This window comes from Pteropus vampyrus, unplaced genomic scaffold (assembly GCF_000151845.1).
Source record: "Pteropus vampyrus isolate Shadow unplaced genomic scaffold, Pvam_2.0 Scaffold307, whole genome shotgun sequence".
Taxonomy (NCBI): Eukaryota; Metazoa; Chordata; class Mammalia; order Chiroptera; family Pteropodidae; genus Pteropus; species Pteropus vampyrus.
In genome coordinates, this window is record NW_011889088.1 from 1,531,646 (window position 1) to 1,549,043 (window position 17,398).

The window sequence follows — 17,398 nt, forward strand, 5'->3', positions numbered from 1 at the left end:
ATACAATGGAATATTACTCAGCCATAAAAAGAGATGAAATATTGCCATTTGCGACATGAATGGACCTCGAGCTAATTATGCTAAGCGAAATAAGCCAGATGGAAAATGTTGAAAATCACATGATATCACTTATATATGGAATATAAACCTAAAAGCAACAAATGAGCAGGACAAACAAACAGAGATTCATGGACATGGACTATAGACTAGTGGTTATCAGAGGGCAGGGGTAGGGGAGGAGGGAGGAGGTAGACAGTTAAAGGGGGTCAAATATAGCAGGGTAGGGGAAGGGTAAAGTGGGTAAAGCAGATCAAACATATGGTAGCTCAAAGAAACTGGACTTAGGGCGATAAACACACAGATGAATATATAGATGTCAAATTATAATGTACACCTGAAAATTATATAATTGTATTAACCAATGTTACTTCAATAAACTTAATAATAATAATAAAAAAGCTGTCCAGTATTCCTGCCTGTGAGTGCAGCCACAGAATTTCTTATAGCTGAACCTAAAGAAGGGCCGTGACCTAAGCACCGTATTGCATCCTCCCTGGCATTCAGCCTGTCTTCAGGCAAGAGGAAGCAGGAGCGGGTCTAGAATTAATGAACCCCGTGTGAGAAAATATCGATGCTTTGGTGCAGACTGATTTTCTGCTTGTTGATAAGCATAATGATCTTCAATTAAAGTAGAAGGATCTAAGAGCTGGAGGCTTCTCTGGCCTTCCAAAAGCTTGGGACCGAATGGGGTAAGGGAGCAGGTGAGTCAGCTCTGTTCAGTACACAGCCCCGGGAGGACTCAGCATAGAAGGCAGCAAGGAAGGCTGACTGCCCCGCAAGGGCATTTTAAAGCTGGAGAATGGATGCAGAGGGCATAAGCAATATTCAACAAGAGCTAACATTTACCTAGTGCTTTCTTTTTGCCAAGCGTTTATAAAAGTCTTTATATCTATTAACTTATTTAATTCTCAAGGCAGCCACTAGGCAGGGTTGTAGGGTTCCAGCTCCACATTTGCATTTGGGATGCTGCAGATGAAGAGTTAAGTAAATAGAAATGACATGTGCCTATGAGCACAAGGTACAGTATTGGGATGTCACCATAACAAGGGTAGCTGGGAAAACTCCTGGGGAAAACTCCTGGGGGGGGGCATGTAGCATCCACACTTCCTCTCTCTTCTTTCTTTTCCAACTCATTTTTAATGAGTACCTAGTACATGTCAGGCACTGTCCTAAGCACTGTCCAAACAAATAGGACGAAGTCACAGTCTGCTTGAAAGGAGAGTCTAGACAATCTAACAAGTAAACAGATTCTCTGCACACACAGTGTGAGGCATAGAGGGAAGAGAGAAGACTAAGGGACAATAGGGGTGTGAGGTGGCTGAGTTAGTGGGGAAGGGGATGTGAGCAGTCAAGAAAGGCTTTCTGGCATAGGTGATGCTGAAGGCCAGTCTGAAAAGATGAGCAGGATAAGCTAAACAGGTGTTACCCAACCTGATTGCCCAAAACCAGCATCCAGAGAGCTTTTTACAGATTTTGGCACCATCTACCCATCAGAATCTCTGAGGATGGGACTCAGAATCGTTATTTCTTTAAAGTTCTCCAAGTGATTCTGATGCAGCTGGTCTGCAGATCTGCTTTTAAGAGGCACTGACCAAGGGAGAAAGGGATTTTGTACACACGGCCAGCAGATTCATTTGTTATATGCATTAGAGATGTTGTACGAGCTCCGACCATGTGCCCCTCAACATGACTTATGCTCGGTATGATGACACAAATATGAATAACATGATCTATCTTCAGGGAGCCCGTGGTCTAATGCAGTGGTTCTCAGCCCTGGATGGACACAGAATTTCCTAGGAGCTTTCCACAATAGGATCCCTGGTCCCCTTCCAAACCAATTAAGTCATAATTTCTGGAGCTGGACTCCAAGCGATTTTCAAGTCCAGCCAGATTTGGAAGCCACTGGTCTAATGAGGGACAAAGACTTTCAGAAAACAAAACATTCTTTTACAGGGCGGTGATGCAATGACAGAGACATGCATGTGAAAAGGGGCATTCTCCCCAGCTGGGGCTGGCTTCCTAGAGGAGAGATCGCTGGAGTTGAGTGTAAAAGGATGGAGGCGAACTGGTAAGGGTGGAGGCTGGGGAAGAGGTTTTTGGGTAGGGAATTCCAAGCAGAGAGAACAAAATTAGCAAACACACAGAGGTAAGAAACAGCACGGGATGGACAGGGGGCTATGGGCAGTTCCCACAATGCAGGCAATCCACAGATGCTCCAAAAGGTGGGAGGTCAGGCTGGAGAAGTGGGCAGAGAAGAAAGCTTAGATCCATGTCAAACAGTGGACTTTATGCCTCATCTTGCGCACGGTGGAGAATCATTTGAAAATTTTAAGCAGGGCAATGACATGGTCACTGAGAGTTTTTTAAAGATAAATTTAGGTAGTATGGAGAATAGATTTGAGGGAATAGACTTGAGCTGGGAAAACCAGGTGCATGGAGACTGTTGCAGAAGAAGGGACAAGGCGTGACTTTAGATATTAGAGGAGGTAGAAATGGAGAGGAGGGCTTGGTGATGGACTGGGATTGGGCCCTGAGAGAGAGGAGGATTAAAACAAGATGCTCGGTTTCAAGCTCATATGTCTGGGCATATGGTAGTATCAATGAACTGAGAAGGAGTATAAGAACAGGAGCATATTTGGAGGTCGGGGGGATGTCCTCACTTTCGGTCAGATTCAGTCTGAGGTGCCTGTGGGAACACCCAGAAGAAGCTGTCAGCTTTATGTCTGAAGCTAAAGGCAGAAGTTGGGGGCTAGTGATCATAATCAGGAAGTCGTCAACAGATCGGTGGTTGTAGAATCCAAGAGTAGAGGGGCCTATCCAGGGAAATGGTGTAATATGAGAGTGGCGGGCCAAGGATGGACCTCTGGGGAGCACTTACACATCTGGTGGAAGTGAGAGCAGCCTGAAAAGAGTTAGGACCTATTGGAGAGGGATGAGGGCATTCTGGGGTATGGAATCATAGAGCCAAGGGAGTACAGAGCTCCAAGGAAAAGGTGTGGTCCTGTAGGTTAGAAACTTTAAAATATCCATTAAATTAGGCCCATGATGACTTTGCCAAAAGCAGCTTCGACATACTTTTGGGAAGCGAATGGCAGGTGAAAAAGTGTTGACTCTTTCCAGAAGCTTTGTAAAAAGTAGACGAGGGAGTTTGGACATAGAAGGGAACAGAGAGAGCCAAGAGTTTTTTTTAGGAAACACTGACCTCTTCCTTCTCCACCTAAGGCCCTATCCTGGACACTTTCACCTCTTACCCGCCTTTCTTGTGTGCACCACTACTGCTCCCCACCCTTTTCACTTGGTTTGAGCTAGCCTCCTGAGGAGTCACAGACACTGAGTTTCATCATTTTCCAATTATTTCAAACTCACTCAGTTCTCATTGGATTTTCAACATCGAGCAGCTGCAGTTGGGGGAGAGGGCTAGGTTTGCAGCTTTTGGGTCAGAGAGAAACGGGAGTACGAACAGGACTCCTGTCCTTTAGCAGAGCCTGAGGGTCTACAATGCCTCATTGGTGAGCTCCTGCAAATTTCCAAATGTTCTTAACATTTTTCTACCAGAGGACACCCGCAGCGGGGCTCAGCATGCTGCCCAGAATACTGTGATCCAACGCCCACAGCCACAGATGGGTCCAGAAGGCACCACTGTTTCCTTAGAAACACTCCCACTGTAATCCTGGGGCTGGTTCATTAGGGTTGGGCATTCTCCACCTGGTACTCATTGGCTTCTCATTCTTCCTCCCGACTGCTGAAATCTTACTGGTGGTAGGAGTATGCAACCCAACCCAAGCCCCTCCCCCATGGTGGTGGTGGTAGTGGGGTGCCTAAAAGCTCCTGCTCATAGCCCAGCCTACTTTCTCAATACTTAGCCATAGAACATTAGTTTTGGGGAGCAATCAGGGAACAAGGCCTTCATATGGAAACTTTAAGCAAAGATGGATCATTTCCTTATTATGAAGAAAGGGCTGAGGCATTCTGAAGGACTCCCGAGGGGAAGCCATGGCCTTGGGAGGAAAGAATGAGGTCATGCAGTCAACAGCTTTGTCTCACATAGACTGCAACATAAGCAATGATCTCCAGGCAGACACGCTAGAAGAAGATTGGGATCCTGTGGCTGGCATTTCTTCCAACTCAGCGGTCCAAGGTCATTTCCACAAGACACATGGCAAATCTACTAGAGAAACATTACTTTCTCTCTTACACTTCTTAAACGTAGATGACTTGAGGGACTGAGGACAGTGGTAGGCAATGATGGGGCTCTGTGAGGGTACGAAGCATATTAAAAATGTCCAGAACAGTTCACTTCTCCTGAGGGTCCCTGTGGGAGTGTAACCCATCTCCATTATTGTGGCTCAAGAAATCCCAAAGGCACATGGATGTTCCTTATTTCTCTGAACAAAGGTTCAAAGGAGAAGCTTGAATCCAATCTACAGGGAGATTAAGTGCATTTTGGTAAAGCAGGATAATGGAACACCTAGTATCAGAGAAGCTGAGGATCTGAGAGCATGAAGTAACCTTGGAGCTACCTGGGCAAACTTTCTCATTTAAAACGAGGACACTAAGGACTGGAGAGAAGTAAGTCCCCCTTCAGCATGCTGACCAGGAATGGGGATGGGGACACGTCAAGGCTTAGCACCTCGTCTTCAGTCCCCTTTCTTCAACATGTAGTGTATTTGGGTTGAGGGTCCACTCTAGCATGGTGAACAAGACTCTGGTTGACCCATGGGAGGAAGAATTTAGTCTTATATTTGTTTTTCTGTTTGTCTTTTTCCCGACCAAACCCCAAGAAACCCATCCCCACGGGGGCTCCCTACCTCTTGGGGTATGTTCCATGCCATGTAGACATGGCTTTTAAATTCATCCATCCAGACTTCGGCCACCCTGAGGGCATTCCTGCGGACATGGGCGGTAAGATCCTCAGTGTAGGGCTTGTGGGCGCGCTCAATGTGGGCAATCCGCGAGCAGGGCAAGACTTCCACGCTCCCACCACACTGCCACACCTGCAAAAGACACAGTGACTCGTCAGTGCCCAGACCTGACTCTGCACCTCCAAACCAGGCCACAGGTGACCACTCAACATGAGCAGGGACAAATCCAGATCTCTTCACCTTGTCTCTCCGAACCACTGTCTGTAAAGGGAGTGAGATATACCTTATTTCTACTCCCATCGCAGGAGGTTATTGAGTCATAAGTTCGTGTCTTGTTTCTTGTTGCTGTGAATTTACCAGCAAATAATTAATGCACCTTCTCTCTCCATCCTTTTCACCTCTCCAAAGAAGAGACCAGACATTTTATGACCAAAGATGTGGGTTCTCCTTGCCCCTGAAGGAGAAGTCAGCAAAAACCCTTGATAATGGTCTCTGCAGCCGTGCATGACATGGAGGCACCAGCAGGACTGCCAGCAGAGAGGTCTTCTTTACATGAACCACCTGGGCCTAGACAGGATTAGAGACCACCAAAAAGAGAGAGCAGGGACCCTTCTCCTACTCCATCCTTTTTGGACCTTGAGTTCCGATAGAACCCAAACGAGAGGGAGCTGCAAAGGAGGGCGATGTTAAGCTTGGGGAGTAGGAGCTTGAAGTGGATGCAATTTGATTTCGAAAAACATTTTTAAATGAACCGGCATTCTGAGCATCAAGGGGCAGTGTTTTGGAGCTCTTGCCACAATCGTTCCAGCCACTCTGAACTTTCAATGTTCTGGAACGGGTACATTCTCTTGTGCCTTCAGGCTTTTGCCTATTCCGTCTGTAATGTTAGAATGCTCTCCCCACTCCTTCTCCAGCTGAAAAAAAAAATCCTCTCTCAAGACGTTGGCTATATGAGCCCTCTGTTGTGGGGTCTCTTCTCAATTCTTGGGGCAGAGCCAATTGCTTCCTCCCCGGGCCCTGAAAGCTCTTAATATCACAACTTATCTGCTGATAGGTCACCCTCCTCCCTCCCTTTGTGTACCTGGAGGGCAGAACCCATATCTCAGTCATTGCTCATCTCCAGCACCTAAGACAAGGCCTGGTATGTATAAGTACTTTGTAAGTACTTGTTGAATAAATGAATAAAAGGTTGAGACTTAATCAATCAATCAATCAATAAACGGCTGATACTTAATTAATGTGGGATGAATCTGAAATACCTGGTCAGAGCTGACGAATGAGGCTTCTGAGAGAAAGCAATCAAGATCTCTTGGTGAAGAGCAGTGGTCACTTTTCAGGTATTGTCAACTGGACAATTTGGTGGATAATGTTCACACTCATAACACGTACCCATCAATAACCACAGGTCTCCAACCAAGATCAGGTCAGTTTGGGATTTAGCTTAATTTCCCCCAGTCTATCTCACACCAGTTAGTCCCTACAGGCTGTTAGAGTTGGAAGGCAGCTTACTGATTTACCATTTTCTAAGCCTGTCTTGCACTTAGGGCCAATGGAAAGGAAATAAGTATTCCCACTGAGCATCCACTATGTGCCAGGCCCTGGACTGTGCGTGTGGGAAGGTAGTATAGTATGGCAGTTATAAGCAAAGGGTTTGGGATCAGATTACTTGGGTTCAAATCCTGGCTGTTTCTTACTAGCTATGTGACCTTGAAGAAGTCACTCGATCTCATTGTGTTTCAGTTTCCTCATCTCAAAAAGGGATCGCAAAAGTACCCATCTCATGAAATTGTTGAGAAGATTAAAGTTATTATATACAAAATGCTTAGAAAAATGTCTGGCACATAGTAAACACTGGATCGATCTGAGCTATTGCTAAACAAATTATATAGCAGACTCTTCAGAATCCCCTGTGAGGTAGTTGTTATTGTCTCTAATTCCAAATGAAGAAACTGAGACTAAAGGCTGTCCCTTGCCCAAGACCACACAGCTGAAGACAAAAGAATCTGTCTGACAACCACAAAAACTAAGGGAAGACCCCATGCTCTCCCAGGGTGACCCTGCTCTGACAGTAGTTTCCACAAACGGGGGTGGTCCTGACGATCAGGAGTGGGAGCCATGGAAGGCTCCAGACTGCGCACCTTCATTTCCATGACCCATACATTCCAGGAATCGTGCTGATTTCCAATCCACTTTGCTCAGATTTTCAATGGAAGCCTGTGAATACTGTGAATACGTTATTGACAACACAAAGAGTCAGGGTAATTATTCTTTTTGCAACTGGAACCGGAGGCTATTACTTGACATATTTCAGCAACAAAACACAGAACATGATTCATAACAAAGCTCTTTTATTACGAGGCCTATTTCTCAGAGTCAGTTCACCATTTCACCTTAGAGTGGGTGATTCTGCTAGTTGTAATCAGAAGGGTGGTGGCAGCACCTCCCATCATGCCCTTAGCCACACAGCGAAAGGAAAGGTATGAACTGGAGCTCTTGAAGAATCTTTTCTCCTCTCCCCACCCGGCTGTCCCTACTCTAATGCAGATCAAGTCATGTCTCATCTGGACTCTGCAACAGCCTCCATACAGCCGATTCCCTCCTGCCTTGTTCCTCCAGGCTCTTCTCCACCCAGCAGCCAGAGGAACCTTTTGGAAAGGTAAATCCGATCATGTGCCTCCTGCATCATGCTCTCCCGAAGCTCCTCAGGGCCTGGCCCCTGCCCACCCCTCCAACCTCTTGCTTGCTTCCCCCTACAGTCTACACTGCAGCCGTACTGAAATGTTTTTACTCCCTTCATCCTACCAGGTTTTCCTCTCACCCTTGGACTTCTACACATGCAATTACATGCCCCACCCCCAGCCGGCTTCCCCTGACTCACTCAGCAGCACATCACTGTATCCTCTTCGAATAGTGCTCTGTGGTCCCTGCCCTGTCTTTACCAATCACGGCACTTGTTATTTAGTTCCTTTCTTCTTTCAAAATGTTCTGAAGATCTTCACCATATTCTTCTGTGGACATGGGCTAAATGGTGCCCAGGACAGATCATAGGTTTCCAGGGGAGGTGGTAGGTTGGCCCCGTGTGAGTAGCACATAGTGTTTTAAGGCACGGCTTTGGAGCCAGAGGGTCGGAGTGAGGAACTAGATTCCCATGTTTTTATCTTCACCACCTACTGCTGTCACTTTTGTCAGGTTATCTTTCTCAAGTCTCAATTTCACCCAGTGGAAGAGGGGGATGGGGGATGAAGTGCGGATATCTGTTAACACTGTGCCTGCCTCAGTGTGAGCACTGTATGGTGGGAGTCAAGAGGGTGGAGACAGGACACCAGGGTCAATTCTGGCCCTGCTGCATGCCAGCTGAGTGGCAACTTTAGGCTACTTAACCTCTCATCTATGAAACACATATGACAGTGGTTCCTTTTGTAGTGATGGGAACATTATAAGTTCTTAGTCTGCACCCGTTATTATTACTTAATAACCACCATTATAACTGTTACTATTTGGCTCCTCCTGTACATCCACCAGCAGGGAGTAGAGGACTCACATGTCTGGCAGAAGCCCACCAGATGACGATGGGCTGCCTTCCAGAGCGCTCCTCTCCAAAGACTGGGAGCACCTGTGAACCTACAGGGCATCCCCACTCTCCTCGCTTCTGTGGAAAGGAGCCCATCCACGGGCAGGGTGACAGCACCTGTCTTGGATACAGCCTTTGGGTCCTGGCAGCTTCTGGGCATTTCAGCAGAAGATGTGTATTCGGCACGTTTACCCTACCACTTCTGGACCCTACCCGATAATACTGAAATAAACAAGAGCAAGCCTGTGCTCTCCCATCCCCAGGTGACGAGTGACTCTGATGACTAATGGCTTGACAAAGAGAAATTTGCAAAAGTCTTACACACAGCTGACCTCAGAGGCCCTCTCATGAATGGCAGATAAAGGATACGAAAGGACATCACTGGCATTTGGACTACACAAAGGATGACATCAGAAAACTTCCATGGAGCCTTGGGAGGGGCAGGGGAATGGGAAGTGAGAGAAAGGGAGCTGGGCCTGGGACACACGTCATAGCTGGCATGATGTAGGAAGACCCAAACCAGATGGAGGCTATAGACAGCAGGGATTGTGCCACAGAAGCAAGGTCACTGCTGGAGGGCAAAGGTGCAGGATGGAATGATGACTTAGCACTGCAAGTTCTAGGGGATGGAGATGCCAAGAGGAGAGAGGGCCAGCGAGGTGGGTACCAAAGCGGTGGCTGAGAAATGAAGACCAATGGTCAGTACCCAAGAAGGGAGGTGAGGTCGCAGGGCACAGAAAGCAACTGCCAAGAGGCAGAAGTTAATTTTTACATAGAATGCATGTGACTTGGGCTCTTTGTAACAAAGTGAAGCACGTGCTAGTCTTACAAGCACCGAGGACACCTGATGGCATGTCAGCCCAGGGCTGGACCTCGTGGCTTCCAGGTAAGCACTGGTCAACACGTTTCTTGACCACACCAAGTTCTTTCCTGTCTATGTGCCTTTGCACCTGCTAGTCCATCTTTCTAGAAGAACTTCCCCCCGCTTGTGTCCCAGCTCAAATACTATCTTCTTTGACCCATCCAGTCTAAATTAGATCCCCTCTGAATACTTTTAGTGCCCCATCCTTTTTCTTACATAATGATAAGTATTTATAATACTTCTATCTATGTGTTTATTCTTTCAATGTCTGTTCCCCCACCCCCACCACTAGACTATAAGCTCCAGGAAGACAAGGCTCACACTATATACACTAGTACCGGGCATCTCATAGATATTCGATAACTGTTATCTGAATGAGTGATTCCAGCAACCTGAGAGTCCTGGGCTTTAACTATACAGAGAGGAGGTCTTAACTCGCTCAGCAAGATCCCCTAATAAAGGCCATAAACATAAAATGTGGCCAGATTTTACTGAACACAATGACTTCCTTCAAACCCAAGTGGTTTTTCAGCAAAGTTCTGACATTTAAGTGTGTACTGCTGCAGCTGAAAAGAGTTACTTTGGCTGCAGAGCTTAAATTAACATCGTGAAACCTGGGAAGTCATCAAATGAGCATGAGCAATAGCAGGCGGCTTCCTCTTGTGGAACCTTGAACAGAACAGAGGAAGCCCCCAACCTCGCCAATCCTTGCGTATGCCCACAGAGTAGCTGCTGGGCCTGTCCCCAGATGCAACCAAGAACCTGAAGCAGATTGTAAACAAGTTACCCAGGCAAAGTAAAGTCCCTCTTGCCACAGGCCCTTCTCAGAGAGCCCTAATCCTGTGATTGTTTCTGAAAAGGCTTGAAGCATCCACCTGGGAACTCCAAAAAAGCATGCAGGTCTTGGGTGATAGTGGAGGGGTTTTAAATCCTGCCTCTATCTCACTTCAGCCTTTAATTTAGACCTGTCTTTGGTTGTCAGTTGCCTTTTTTTTTATTGGGAATAATGATAACTTGGAAGGTCAAAAAGAGATGCTGTATAAAAAGCTCCCACTAGGAAAGACAAACACATAGTAGGTTTCTAGGAAAAGTCAGGTTCCTTTCCCTTCCCGGGACTGGGAGCTATTGGTACGAGGTCAGAGTCAGAAGATTGAGTTTATGTTCTATATTTGCTACTTACATAAAAAAGTCAAAGCCTCAGTACCTCCCAGCTGCCAGATGGAGGAACTGGACTCGATGTCTTAGACACCTTCTACTTCTTTCATTCTGTGATTCTAAGTTTTCTTAGAATCATTTGAGACACAACTGGCAGAGCTGGAAAGTAGGGAGACCCTGGAGGCAGGGCAACAGGATACACTGCGACCATTTCTCCCACTCAGAGACTTGTGGTCACTCTGCAGTCAATGGCAGGAATAGCAACACCTTGTGTTAAATCCATTTGCTCGTTAACGTCCTTCTGAAGCCCTGTGTTGAGAAGGGTTCCGAGGCTCTCTTCAGACTCAATGAAAAAACATGACAGATTTACTAGTAAGGTTATTGTGGGTGAGGGGTTAGGGGTGGTGGTACCTCAGATTTATATTTCATAGCTGCAGTCCGCAGCTTAGGATCCCAAATCCTTTCCAACTTTTATATCCTTTTGACTTTTAATGGGCTCTCTGCTCTTGGCAAAATGTTCCCACTGTTCCCTTAGCCCAGAAAGCCTCCTCTCTGCTCTTTATCCATCCAAAACCAGCCTGGCCCAGTTCCTTCAAACTCTGAAACACATAAAGTGTACTACTCATGTGGTCCTTATTTCTTGGCTCATATTGTTAATTATCATATTATGTGTAGCTGTCTCACCTAACTTCACTGTGAAATGCCAAGACAAAAGTGGAAAGCCAAATCAGGAAGGCTGGAGGGAGGAAGACAAGGATGGAGGCTGATGCTGAGGCCTGGGAATATCCAGCAGACCAGAAAGTCATTCACAGCGTGGGTATAGGGTCAGACACGCCAGCAAACAGAGACATCAACCATGGCTGGGAAGGACACTCATTCTCTGGGAGTCCTGCACTTTGTGCCCCAGGCACCTCACTCATCTCACCTTAGGCCTGGCCCTGCATGAGAATAAGAAGGGAAGAGAGGTCAAATCTGCGCAAGGCTAAGACAAAAACCAGGGGCCATCATCAAGCCAGGGTCAGAAGTGGGAGGTAGAGGAGCAGCTGGGATAGGGACGATGTAAAACCTGCAATCAACTTCCTTCCAAAATGCATCTCTCTCCCACACTTGCAACCTTTAGTCCACAGGGAAAGATCACACTTTTTAACATGATTTGCAAGACCTCCGAGATCTGACCCCTCCTTTTCACTGCAGCTTTATCTTCCCCCTCAACTGCCCAGTTACACCCACTTCTCTTAGTACCTAGAGCAAATTATGTTGTCGGCTCTCTGCCTCCTACCCATGCCATTGCCGTTACTGGAATTTTCCTCCCTTCCTCCCTTTACCACCTACATTTATTTGCCTGGCTAATTCCTACCTACTTTCCCTGGCTGCCCTAGATTTGGTGAAATGCCTCTACTATGCATTCCCATAGCACCCATACTTCCACTTGCACAGCACTTATAACAGCTGTGTGTGTGTGTGTGTGTGTGTGTAAAATACATATGTACAGTTTAAAGACACATAATACAAGAGACGACTGTTTCCTTACCACCTGCTTAAGAAACAGGACATTGGCAAGAACTCTGAAATCTCTGTGTTCTCTTCCTTACCCCGAAAGGTAATGCATTATCCTGAATTTTGTCAATAATTTCTTTGCCATCAACCTAAACTACCTGTTTCATTTTAGTTTTACCTGCTTTTGAATGCTATATAAATGGAAGCATATTGTCTGCATTCTGCAACTTGCTTCTTGCTTCATTTGTTTTCATCGCCATCAGGTTCCAGTGTATAAACATACAGCAGTTCAGTTAGGCATGCTCCTGTTGGTTGACAGTCTCGTTGTTCCCAGTATTATGAATAGTGCTACTTGGAACAATCTTACACGAGTCTCCTGGTGCCCAAGAGCAGGTGTCTCTCAGTGTATTTACATCACAGCGGAATTTCTGATGCATAGGTTAGACACAGAGTCAACTTGCTTAGGAAAAGTGAAATTCTTCCAAAGTCAGTTCCCAAATTCCACTCCCACCAGCACAGATGAGCACTCCTGTTGCTTCATAATCTCGCCAACATTTGGCACCGTCCAACCTTTTAATTTTTGCCAATCTGATGGGTAGGAAATTCACTCTCCCTGTAGTTTTAATTTGCAACCCCCTGATTACCAGTGAGATGGAGCTTTTTTCCTGTTTATAGGCCTGCAGCACCAGACTGTGAGAGAAGGTCCATGGCCACTTTGCTCTCATTAAGGAATCTCCAGTGCTTAAAGAGGGCCTAGTACACAGTAAATGTTTGATAAACACTTACTGAATGAATGAAGGATCGAGAGTTGGAACTTGGTTCTAAATTATCCCCACTGTATTTTGCTTGGTGCTCTCCCAGGTTTCCAAGGGTAGACATTTTATTTTAAAGTATAAAGAAACATTTTTAAAGTCTGACAATGTTTATTCTTCCATCAGACCCCACAGAAAAACACTCCCTGGGGTTACAGTTTCCCAAGCTTTCTTTTGATAATAAACACTGCCAAAGGGTCTTCTGGACGGAACTGTTGCTTGGAAAAATAATGCTTTTTCTTGGAAGGTGTCCTGAAAGGGTCTGATTTCAGGTCATCCCTAAGAAGCACTTGAAGCAGTTTCCCTATCTGAAAGGGATTCTTCAGAACTATCAGAGGGCAGCAGGAGGAGTCATCTGGCAGAATTCCAAGGAGAGACCAGCTGAGCTGGAATCTCTGGAAGCTTTTCATGAAGAAAACGTTAAAAGGCTCTTTTTCAGGGATTTGAGCTTTGCTGAAGTAGCTGCACACTACAGGAAATGCAGGGGCAGCCATAGCACCAAACTCAGCACACTAGCCCATCACATACCCCAGGGACCCAGCTTTCCCTCAGACCCTAATGCTTTGACTATAAAGACTGGGGCCATGGGAGTTTATTTCCTTATGGGAGATTTTATGACGATCGCTTGGCAAATGTGATCATTGAGATTAGAAGGTATCTTTTAATGGTTCTGACCAAGGAGAGTGTATTCGTGGTTACTTCAAATCTCATATCAGCCAAAGGCCTTATTAATATTCTCCAAACTCAAGCTAGGTTGGACTCAAGACCAAAAGGAAGAAAAGGAATAAGTCAGGGCTGGACATGCTGTGGTTGGGGAAGCAGAGGCAGGAACAGGGTAGTCTCCAAGGGCATGGCAGACTCCTGTAGCTCCCCAGTATCTGTGTGCTCTGCTACATCTCTCAGACTTTCCTGCAGTCAGGAGGGACCATGTGAGCAGCTCAGACTAATGAAATGAATACTTAGCCAACATGGGTAAGTTTTCGGTGTGGGAATCACTACTCCTTTCTCTCCCAATCTGCTGGATCTTTAAGCCAGGATGACCTTGAAATTCAAAGATGAGGAACCCACAAGAGAAGCAACTTGAGTCCCTCAGTTACTACCTGGAGAATAACTGCTCTGAACACATCTTCCCACCCTTCAGAGTACTGTGATGTGAGTAGGAAATAAATTTGTCCTGGGTTAAGCCTGTAGGGTTTAGGGACTTTTGTTGTAGCCTGTGATCATTTCCCTGATTAATACAATCTGCTAGTGAGAAGAGGCAAGGTGACCAGAGAGGCTTAGGCTTGGGCCCTGCAGCACTGATAACCAGGGGTTCGGTCTATTGCATGTGACTTTGTAGCAGAAGGTTCCAGGCATGGGGAGAGACTGTCCAGAAAGTGACAGCTTCCTCAATCCAGGTGATGAGTCCATTCAGAACAGGAACCCACTAGAGGCTGAAGGTACAGAGAGTAGATTGCTTTTTTTTTTTTTTTTTGCAAGGACAAGGAAGCGTTTTATTTATTTACAACAAAAACATTTGTAACATAATTCTCCCTCTTCAAGACAATCCTATAAAATTCACACAGCAATCTCCATTTGTATTTACCTAGGGACATTAGCAGCCAGAAAGGGGGTTAAGACTGGGAGAAAAACCAAGGACTCATTGGCTGGAGATGGAGCTGCCAGGGGTGGGCAGGGTGTTAGGACCTTTGCAAAAAAGGCTGCAAGTTAAAGTCTGGTTCAAGTTCAGAACCAGAGCAGAGGTCAGAAAATCAAGGAAAAAGTCAGCAAGGTGGCAGAGGGAAAGGTCCGGGCTTGGAGATCACACATGGCTCAGGGTTCCTCAGACAGCCACAGAGCTGCTCTGTGGCAGCTCCACTAATCCTAGAATAAGCCAGTGAGGCCCTGCCTGGTTGGGTGACAGAGTCTAGACAGGGCTGACTCGCACGGTTTTCCACTGCACCAGCCTGGGAAAGGCTGGCTAGTTCTAGTCCAGGCATTTCTATCGGACAAAAATTATAGAAGCCCCAAGCTCAGAGGCAGGAGTATTGGCCAAGTTTCAAATCAGGGTTCCACAGACATGTGTGCTATCTATTTTAATCACATCTTTGTTTTAACTCAGATCCCTGGCCCCTGCACCATCACTGGTGCTGCCAGAGAATGATCATGAGCTTGACTGTCACAGGAACTCAGGGAGCAATTTTCTGATATCCAAAAAAAAAAAAAAAAAAAAAACCAAAAACCCATTCCATTCCCTAGTCTGAGAGTCATTTTTATCAGATAACTTGGCCCATTCATTTCCTCGGGAGTATTCAGAGCCCTCTCTGGTGAGTTAAGTCCTTATGAATTGCTCTGAGAGCCTTCTCTTTATGGATGTATTCAGAAAAGCTCACTCTATCCAGCTGCTATTCAGAGCTGATCCCCTGGACTATGTTTAATTTATACTTTGCTATATGAAGATGAACCACTTACTCATTTAAAGTGTTTCCTTTTTTATGTCTTTAATCAGTGGCTGTTTCTTTACTTTCTCAGAAGCTTAATCTAATCAGAAACAAATTCTACACACGAATGGCTCATTAGCATGTCCCAATCAAATTCAAATTGTCTGTCCACACCAGATCCCTCCTGAAAAGGGTGACAATGACCGAAAAGGTGACTCTTTGGACCAATGTCCAAAAAGTATTGTCCATGATAAGTCAGGACGGGCCTTTCTGAAATGCAGGGCAAACAGGAATTACTAGAGGAAAGAAAACACTCTGTTACCCCCAGCACAGCAGGCGGGCATCTGATAGGTGACCCATATGTCACTGAGACGGCATAGGTGGGGAAGTCTGGTAGTTAGGCAGATCCTGGGTCAGACATTAGAGGAAGCTATGTGTCTGGCCCAAAGCATTACCCCAACATTCGGCTCTGTGAGACCTGAGGTTATCATTCAGATGATAAATATGAATCTGAGATGCTGAACATTCTCTCACTCAGAAATGATATTTGTTCTAAGGAGCTTTCTTCTTATCCTGTTGGAATTCAGATTAAGAAAGCTGGTACACTGAGTCTTTGCTTAAAGAGATTTACCCTTTTCATATACATCAAAATGAATTGTCAGCTTGGGTATCATCTCTGAAAGGCATCTACAGAAAACTCACATTAAAAATGGGATTTACAAAAGAGATCAGCATTGCAGTATAGTAGAACAGATTACCTCCCATCATTTCCCAGGTGAGCAAACTGAAGTTCAAGGTCACATGATAATTTAAAAGCAGAGTAGGAAATGTATCCAAGACCTCTGCCTCTTGGGAGACAGGAGGTCATTGCAGTCAGAGCACAGACTTTGGGGTTAAACAGTGTTGGTATCAAATCCTACATTTCCCAATTGCTTGAGTTGGTGACTTTAGGCAATCCATTTCACCCTCCAACATTCAGTTTGTCTGTGGAATGGAGAAAAAGTGACGCACTGCAAAAATAGTTGTTTTGAGAATTAAATGAGGTAATGCATGTAGAGGATTTATTTCAACACCCAGCACAAGTTTAGAGCTTACTAAGTATCAGGTATAATTATGAGCACTGTAGGACTCCATTGATGATAAGATTCACCATTGCTACAGTAAGAGCTTTTCAGGCAGGAGGAAATACTATATTCCTCTGAGCTTGAGGTTTATATATCCAGCTGCCTAAATGTCACCCCCACTGTGTGTCTCTTAGTCCTCACAGCTTACGTTGTCCAAAACCATGTGCTTTATTTTCTTCCCTGCCTTCCCATCTGTCCTTTAGTCTTCCCCTCATCTACCTAATAGCTCAGGCCTGAAACCTGTACAAATAATTATGTAATTCATCCATAATTATGTCCTCTTCCTCCCTTCCCACATCGAATAATACATCAGCAAATGCAGTCCGTTCTACTTCCTCAACATAGCTTAAATTTAATCACATTTCTTAGTCTGCATGCCCAACATCCTGATCCAAGCCACCATTATCTTTGTGTGGATAACTCTATCAATACTTTCCTAATAAGTCTCTTCACTTCAACCCTTGTGGACCTCCAGTCCATCTTCAAAATGATAAATCAGAGCATGTTCCTTCTCTGCTTTAATTCAAATCAACAATTATTTATTGAGCATTTACTATGTGCCAGGTATCATTGTATGAGATGCAAATTTCATCATTGAACAAAATATACAAAATCTCTGACTTTCTGGAACTTATATTTTATGTTTTCTATTATAGCACTTGCTATGGACTAAATTGTGCTCTTCCTAATTCATATGCTGAAGCTCTAACTCCCATGCCCCATTTGACTGTATTGGAGATAGAGCCTTTAAGAAAGTGACTGTATTGGAGATAGAATATTTAAGGAGGTGATTAAGATTATAAAGGTAGAGCTCTGATCAGATAGAACTGGCATCCTTATAAGAAAAGGAAGAGAAACTAGAGCACTCTCTCTACCATTTAAGGACACAACAGGAAGGCAGTCATCTGCAAGCCAGGAAGAGTTCTCTCACCAGAACCCAATCATGCTGGCACCTAATCTCAGACTTCCAGCCTCCAGACCTGTGAGAAAATAAATTTCTTTTGTTGAAGCCACCTAGTCTATGGTATTTTGTTA

General features: G+C 45.2%; 1 protein-coding gene across 4 annotated transcripts in view; it reads right to left on the bottom strand.

Annotated features, from left to right (window-relative positions):
* Positions 1–17,398, bottom strand: part of GALNT18 (polypeptide N-acetylgalactosaminyltransferase 18) — a 336,064-nt gene that overhangs the window by 53,574 nt on the left and 265,092 nt on the right. For all 4 annotated transcript variants that reach the window (XM_011377260.2, XM_023521596.1, XM_023521598.1 and 1 more), the window contains exon 7: positions 4,869–5,054. In XM_011377260.2, the coding sequence (XP_011375562.1) occupies positions 4,869–5,054 (186 nt within the window). The remainder of the gene's footprint in view (positions 1–4,868; positions 5,055–17,398) is intronic.